At 46.4% G+C, this 8752-nt stretch overlaps 1 protein-coding gene across 1 annotated transcript in view; it reads right to left on the bottom strand.

The window, feature by feature from the left end:
• Positions 1-363: 363 nt before the first annotated feature.
• Positions 364-8752, bottom strand: part of LOC135549505 (importin subunit alpha-7) — a 49939-nt gene continuing 41550 nt past the window's right edge. The window contains exons 11-12 of the mRNA XM_064979520.1: positions 7549-7739; positions 364-1733 (exon numbers count right to left, since the gene is read on the bottom strand). Of these exons, the coding sequence (XP_064835592.1) occupies positions 1546-1733; positions 7549-7739 (379 nt within the window). The 3' untranslated portion in view covers positions 364-1545. The remainder of the gene's footprint in view (positions 1734-7548; positions 7740-8752) is intronic.

The raw sequence follows: 8752 nt of genomic DNA, 5'->3' as shown, positions 1-8752 counted from the left end.
CCCTATTTCCTATATAGTACACTATTTTAGACCAGGGCCCATAGGGCTTAGTGTGCCATTCAGAACGCATCCTGGGCCCAAAACCCCCCAACCTTACATGCAGGTGAGTAAATAGGATCACAGTGAATCTGACATTGATGCCTGATTTACGTGAAGCTGAGTTACATGTTTTTTATCAAGTTAGTGTCGCCCCCCCGCCCCCCCAGCGGTCTGCCGTTTTAATAGTTAGAATCACGTCATAATTCAAATCTATCGTTATTAAGAACACAGCACACAACGAACATTATATCTCTAGTTATATCAACTTCAGATCAAGCTAGCAACCTAGGTATTTTAACTGTTATACGATTCAATATGGACCCCCCCCCCCTCACCTTAAATCCCCTTCCCCATCGACGCCCAGAAGTTTCCCTGATTTTACGAGTTAGACCCCAACATTTTGCTCCACCCTCGTCATCCCTCCCCAGGTCCAAGAAATCATCTGATGCAAACAAACAAAAAGTTGCTAAAAGTTGTAGGAAATTAAATAGCAGAGAAAGGACCGTCAGTTCTAGAAGGAGAGAACCTTGGGTCAACACTCCAAACCATAATTCTAGAATTACAAAGAATCCCCAGAATTGTTCTAGTGGAACCCTGTATGTCTGATCAGACAGAAACCAATGTGAATGAGGGTTTGGCCTCTGACTTCTATTGCTAACAGTAAGGTAGTCTTCAGTCTGGGGACACTAGTCTTCAGGTGGTACACGGGGATGTGCTTCAGAACAGGCCGGGGGGGGGGAACAGGGCTGACAAAAGCTAAATGAGGGGAAAGGATAAATAAGAGAAATAACACTCATCACTCGAGGTGAGATTTGACCCCCCCCCCATCCTAAAAGGTCATCCCTAAGGGCCGACAGGGAGCAGTAAAAACCACAACAAGCCACTGCTACTGTCAGAAGAGAATCAGGACTATCAACAGTACTGGCGGTATTTCTCAATGTATCTACGCGTTTCAAACCTGCCCTGGTGTGTGATCACTGCCCTGGTGTGTGATCACTGCCCTGGTGTGTGATCATTGCCCTGGTGTGTGATCACTGCCCTGGTGTGTGATCACTGATCTGGAAGAGCTGTGTTTTAATCATCAGGTCATGTGGTGCGAGTTCAGCTCTCCGATTGGCTCCTCGGCCGAGGCGTGGTGTTCTGTTAGAAGTCTCTGATCTGTTTGGGTAGGTAGACACGCTCACGGGGATTGGGTAATATAGGTTGGATAAAGCCTTCCATGGGATAGGAGGGAGAGGAGAACGTTCTATCTTCCACGGTTGAGCCTGGAAGGTCACAGTGGAGAAAGGATAGGGTACAGGAGGCCCTGCATCAGTAGAGGTTGGGGTAGCAGAGCTAGCCACGGGCATATAGGATGGGTGGTGGTTGGAGGGACACAGGGACCCTAATTTACCTCAAAACCCTCCATTGGTAGGGGATATGGGGGAAGAAGTTAACCGAAAGCCTTCCAATGGGATCCATGGGTAAATGAGTGATGTTTGGATGAACCAAAGGGAAGGGAGGGCGTTATAGCTGGAAGCCCTCCATGGGTGCTTCCTGCTGGGGGAAGAGGAACTGCTGGTTGACCTGGTCTACCTGAGGAGCCAGGTTCTGGTCCTCCTCCTCCACTCCAAAGTAGTGCTCTATCAGATCAAAGGCCTTCTGGTAGATCTCTTGGTTCTCATGGCTCTGAAGGAACTCGATCTTATCCAGACCTGGAGATGGAGAGGAGAGTTTATTTATTCATACACCACGGTATGTATGCGGAAGTGCGTGTCTGCCTGTCTGCCTGCCTGTCTGCCTGCCTGTCTGTCTGCCTGCCTGTCTGCCTGCCTGCCTGCCTGTCTGCCTGCCTGTCTGCCTGTCTGCCTGCCTGTCTGCCTGTCTGTCTGCCTGTCTGCCTGCATGTCTGCCTGCCTGCATGCCTGTCTGTCTGCCTGCCTGTCTGCCTGTCTGTCTGTCTGTGTTTGTATACATGTACCTCAGAACAGTAGCAGTTGTTTGTATTATACAGTGCATTTCAGCAAGTATTCAGACCCCTTGACCTTTTCCACATGTTGTATAAATCTACACACAACGCCCCATAATGACAAAGCAAAACGCATGTTTTTTAATTAACCCCCCCAGAAATACCATAAGTATTCAGACCCTTTGATATTAGAGTACAATTGAGCTTAGGCGCATCCTGTTTCCATTGATCATCCTTGAGATGTTTCTACAACTTCATTGGAGTCAACCTGTGGTATATTCAACTGATTGGACATGATTTGGAAAGGCACACACCTGTGTATATAATGTCCCACAGTTGACAGGGCATGTCAGAGCAAAAACCAAGCCACGAGGGTCGTAGAATTTTCCATAGACCTCCAAGACAGGATTGTGTCGAGGCACAGATCTGGGGAAGGGTACCAAAACATTTCTGCAGCATCAAAGGTCCCCAAGAACACAGTGGCCTCCATCATTCTTAAATGGAAGCCACCAAAACTCTTCATAGAGCCACCCAGCCAGACCGAGCAATAAGGGGAGAAGGGCCTTGGTCAGGGAGGTGAAGAACCCAATGATCACTGACAGAGCTCCATAGTTCCTCTGTGGAGATGGGAGAACATTCCAGAAGGACAGCCATCTCTGCAGCACTCCACCAGACCTTTGTTAGAGTAGCTAGACAGAAGCCACTCCTCAGTAAAAGGCACATGACAGCCCGCTTGGAGTTTGCCAAAAGGCACCTAAAGGACTCTGAGCATTAGAAACAAGATTCTCTGGTCTGATGAAACCAAGATTGAACTCTTTGGCCTGAATGACAAGCGTCATGTCTGGAGAAAACTGGCACCATCCCTGCTCCAGAGCGCTCAGGACCTCAGACTGGGGGCGAAGGTTCACCTTCCATCAGGACAACGCAGGAATGGCTTTGGGACAGGTCTCATGAATGTCCTTGAGTGACCCAGCCAGAGCCCGGAATTTAACCCGATCAAACATTTCTGGAGACCTGAAAATAGCTGTACGGCGGCGCTCCCCATCCAACTTCACAGAGCTTAAGAGGATCTGCAGAGAAGAATGGGAGAAACTCCCCAAATACAGGTGTGCCAAGCTTGTAGCATCATACCCGCGAAGACTCGAGGCTGTAATCGCTGCCAAAGGTGCTTCAACAAAGTACTGAGTCTGAATACTTACGTAACTGTGATATTTATGGGGTATTGTCATTATGGGGTATTGTCATTATGGGGTATTGCCATTATGGGGTATTGCCATTATGGGGTATTGCCATTATGGGGTATTGCCATTATGGGGTATTGTTTGTAGATTTAAGTGGTATGAATACTTTCCAAATGTACGTACTACAGTGAGGGGGGAAAAGTATTTCATCCCCTGCTGATTTTGTATGTTTGCCCACTGACAAAGAAATGATCCGTCTATAATTTTAATGGAAGGTTTATTTGAACAGTGAGAGACAGAATAACAAAAAAAATCCAGAAAAACGCATGTCAAAATGTTGTTATAAAATTGACTTGCATTTTTAATAAGGGAAATAAGTATTTGACCCCTCTGCAAAACATGACTTCGTACTTGGTGACAAAACCCTTGTTGGCAATCAGAGGTCAGACGTTTCTTGTAGTTGGCCACCAGGTTTGCACACATCTCAGGAGGGATTTTGTCCCACTCCTCTTTGCAGATCTTCTCCAAGTCATTAAGGTTTTGCGGCTGACGTTTGGCAACTCGAACCTTCAGTTCTGGAGACTGGCTAGGCCCCTCCAGGATCTTAATGTGCTTCTTCTTGAGCCATTCCTTTGTTGACTTGGCTGTGTGTTTTGGGTCATTGTCATGCTGGAATACCCATCCACGACCCATTTTCAATGACCTGGCTGAAGGAAGGAGGTTCTCACTCAAGATTTGACAGTACATGGCCCCGCCCATCGTTCCTTTGATGCAGTGAAGTAGTCCTGTCCCCTTAGCAGAAAAACACCCCCAAAGCATAATGTTTCCACCTCCATGTTTGACAGTGGGGATGGTGTTCTTGGGGTCATAGGCAGCAGTCCTCCTCCAAACACAGCGAGTTGAAATGATGCCAAAGAGCTCCATTTTGGTCTCATCTGACCACAACACTTTCACCCAGTTGTCCTCTGAATCATTCAGATGTTCATTGGCAAACTTCAGACGGACATGTATATGTGCTTTCTTGAACAGGGGGACCTTGCGGGGGCTGCAGGATTTCAGTCCTTCACAGCATAGTGTGTTTTCAATTGTTTTCTTGGTGACTATGGTCACAGCTGCCTTGAGATCATTGACAAGATCCTCCCGTGTAGTTCTGGACTGATTCCTCACCGTTCTCATGATAATTGCAACTCCACGAGGTGAGATCTTGCATGGAGCCCCAGGCCGAAGGAGATTGGCAGTTCTTTTGTGTCCCTTCCATTTGCGAATAATCGCACCAACTGTTGTCACCTTCTCACCAAGTTGCTTGGCGATGGTCTTGTAGCCCATTCCAGCCTTGTGTAGGTCTATAATCTTGTCCCTGACATCCTTGGAGAGCTCTTTGGTCTTGGCCATGTTGGAGAGTTTGGAATCTGATTGATTCTGTGGACAGGTGTCTTTTATACAGGTAACAAACTGAGATTAGGAGCACTCCCTTTAAAAGTGTGCTCCTAATCTCAGCTCGTTACCTGTATGAAAGACACCTGGGAGCCAGAAATCTTTCTGATTGAGACGGAGTCTAATACCTACATTCCCCCATTAAAGCGCAAACAATTTATAACATTTTTGACATGCATTGTTCTGGATTTTTGTTCAAAGAAACCTACCATTAAAATTATAGACTGATAATTTCTTTGTCAGTGGGCAAACATACAAAATCAGCAGGGGATCAAATACTTTTCCCCCCTCACTGTATAGGCCTCAGAGAGAGCAGTAGGGGTTGATGTTTGTATGTACATACTATAGGCCTCCTCTATGAGAGAGCAGTAGGGGTTGATGTTTGTACATACTATAGGCCTCCTCTATGAGAGCAGTAGGGGTTGATGTTTGTATGTACTATAGGCCTCCTCTATGAGAGAGCAGTAGGGGTTGATGTTTGTACATACTATAGGCCTCCTCTATGAGAGAGCAGTAGGGGTTGATGTTTGTACATACTATAGGCCTCCTCTATGAGAGCAGTAGGGGTTGATGTTTGTATGTACATACTATAGGCCTCTATGAGAGCAGTAGGGGTTGATGTTTATATGTACTATAGGCCTCCTCTATGAGAGCAGTAGGGGTTGATGTTTATATGTACTATAGGCCTCCTCTATGAGAGAGCAGTAGGGGTTGATGTTTGTATGTACATACCATAGGCCTCCTCTATGAGAGAGCAGTAGGGGTTGATGTTTATATGTACTATAGGCCTCCTCTATAAGAGAGCAGTAGGGGTTGATGTTTGTATGTACCATAGGCCTCCTCTATGAGAGCAGTAGGGGTTGATGTTTATATGTACATACCATAGGCCTCCTCTATGAGAGAGCAGTAGGGGTTGATGTTTGTATGTACATACCATAGGCCTCCTCTATGAGAGCAGTAGGGGTTGATGTTTGTATGTACATACCATAGGCCTCCTCTATGAGAGCAGTAGGGGTTGATGTTTGTATGTACATACCATAGGCCTCCTCTATGAGAGCAGTAGGGGTTGATGTATGTACATACCATAGGCCTCCTCTATGAGAGAGCAGTAGGGGTTGATGTTTATATGTACATACCATAGGCCTCCTCTATGAGAGCAGTAGGGGTTGATGTTTATATGTACATACCATAGGCCTCCTCTATGAGAGAGCAGTAGGGGTTGATGTTTGTATGTACATACCATAGGCCTCCTCTATGAGAGCAGTAGGGGTTGATGTTTGTATGTACATACCATAGGCCTCCTCTATGAGAGCAGTAGGGGTTGATGTTTGTATGTACATACCATAGGCCTCCTCTATGAGAGCAGTAGGGGTTGATGTATGTACATACCATAGGCCTCCTCTATGAGAGCAGTAGGGGTTGATGTTTATATGTACATACCATAGGCCTCCTCTATGAGAGCAGTAGGGGTTGATGTTTATATGTACATACCATAGGCCTCCTCTATGAGAGCAGTAGGGGTTGATGTTTGTATGTACATACCATAGGCCTCCTCTATAAGAGCAGTAGGGGTTGATGTATGTACATACCATAGGCCTCCTCTATGAGAGAGCAGTAGGGGTTGATGTTTGTATGTACATACCATAGGCCTCCTCTATGAGAGCAGTAGGGGTTGATGTTTGTATGTACATACCATAGGCCTCCTCTATGAGAGAGCAGTAGGGGTTGATGTTTGTATGTACATACCATAGGCCTCCTCTATGAGAGCAGTAGGGGTTGATGTTTGTATGTACATACCATAGGCCTCCTCTATGAGAGAGCAGTAGGGGTTGATGTTTGTATGTACATACTATAGGCCTCCTCTATGAGAGCAGTAGGGGTTGATGTTTGTATGTACATACCATAGGCCTCCTCTATGAGAGCAGTAGGGGATGATGTTTGTATGTACATACCATAGGCCTCCTCTATGAGAGCAGTAGGGGATGAGGTTTGTACATACCATAGGCCTCCTCTATGAGAGCAGTAGGGGTTGATGTTTGTATGTACATACCATAGGCCTCCTCTATGAGAGCAGTAGGGGTTGATGTTTATATGTACATACCATAGGCCTCCTCTATGAGAGCAGTAGGGGATGATGTTTGTATGTACATACCATAGGCCTCCTCTATGAGAGCAGTAGGGGATGATGTTTGTATGTACATACCATAGGCCTCCTCTATGAGAGCAGTAGGGGATGAGGTTTGTACATACCATAGGCCTCCTCTATGAGAGCAGTAGGGGTTGATGTTTGTATGTACATACCATAGGCCTCCTCTATGAGAGCAGTAGGGGTTGATGTTTATATGTACATACCATAGGCCTCCTCTATGAGAGAGCAGTAGGGGTTGATGTATGTACATACCATAGGCCTCCTCTATGAGAGAGCAGTAGGGGTTGATGTATGTACATACCATAGGCCTCCTCAGGGAGAGCAGTAGGGGTTGATGTTTATATGTACTATAGGCCTCCTCTATGAGAGAGCAGTAGGGGTTGATGTATGTACATACCATAGGCCTCCTCTATGAGAGAGCAGTAGGGGTTGATGTATGTGCGTACCATAGGCCTCCTCTATGAGAGAGCAGTAGGGGATGATGTTGGTATGTGCGTACCATAGGCCTCCTCTATGAGAGAGCAGTAGGGGTTGATGTTTGTATGTACCATAGGCCTCCTCTATGAGAGAGCAGTAGGGGATGATGTTGGTATGTGCGTACCATAGGCCTCCTCTATGAGAGAGCAGTAGGGGTTGATGTATGTGCGTACCATAGGCCTCCTCTATGAGAGAGCAGTAGGGGTTGATGTTTGTACATACCATAGGCCTCCTCTATGAGAGAGCAGTAGGGGTTGATGTATGTACATACCATAGGCCTCCTCTATGAGAGAGCAGTAGGGGTTGATGTATGTACATACCATAGGCCTCCTCTATGAGAGAGCAGTAGGGGTTGACGCCAGTACCACTGGGTCCTGCATCCTGCTTGGCCTCTTGGTCTCCCAGTCGCAGAATGTTCTCCAGACCGTTCAGAGACACCTGGACTATCTTACTGTCCATCACCGTCAACAGGTCACACAGAGGCTTGATACAGCCCAGGTTCACCAGGTACCTAGAGAGAGAGAGATCAGAGAATTAAAGATGGAGAAAAAGGGAGAGACAGGAAGAGATTGTGTCGGACCTGGGCCCTGACAGACCTGGGCCCTGACAGACCTGGGCCCTGACAGACCTGGGCCCTGACAGACCTGGGCCCTGACAGACCTGGGCCCTGACAGTATATCTCAGAAAGACAAAAAATAATGGCGTTCCAAAAAAAGGTCCAGTTACCAGGACAACGAATAAACAAATTCTTTCTCGACACCGTTGCCCTAGAGCACAAAAACAACTATACATACCTCGGCCTAAACATCACCACCACGAAGCTCTGAAAGACAAGGCAAGGGCCTTCTAATCCGGCAATTCAAATGTAATGTTTTACTGTTTATATTTATAAAAACAAAATGTAGCCCCTTTTTCTCCCCAATTTCATGATTACGATCTTGTCTCATTGCTGCAACTCCCCTGGAGGCTCGGGAGAGCCAAACCGTGCTTTTTAACACCTGCTCGCTTGACCCGAAAACCAGCGACACCAATGTGTTGGATGAAACTCCAGCAGGTATATTTCACTGGTCATCTCCAAAGCCAACAACTCCTTTGGCCGCCTTTCCTTCCAGTTCTCTGCTGCCAATGACTGGAACAAATGGCCAAAATCACTGAAGCTGGAGAGACTCATATCTCCCTCAATTGGTTTAAGAACCAGCTGTCAGAGCAGCTCACAGATCACTGCACCTGTACATAGCCCATCTGTAAAACAGCCCATCTAACTACTTCATCCCCAATTTAGCTATTATTTTGTGTTCTCTTTTGCACCCCAGTATCTCTACTTGCATATCATCATCTGCACATCTTACACAGTGTTAACGCTAAATTGTAATTATTTCACCTCTATTGCCTTACCTCCCTAATCTTCTACATTTGCACATACTGCACAGATGTTTCTATTGTGTTAATGACCGTACATTTGTTAATGTGCAACTCTGTGTTGTTTTTGTCGCATTGCTTTGCTTTATCTTGGCCAGGTCTCAG

This window comes from Oncorhynchus masou, chromosome 12 (genome assembly GCF_036934945.1).
Source record: "Oncorhynchus masou masou isolate Uvic2021 chromosome 12, UVic_Omas_1.1, whole genome shotgun sequence".
NCBI lineage: Eukaryota > Metazoa > Chordata > Actinopteri > Salmoniformes > Salmonidae > Oncorhynchus > Oncorhynchus masou.
Note: the sequence above shows the minus strand (reverse complement) of the source record. Positions and strands in the feature narration are given on the sequence as shown.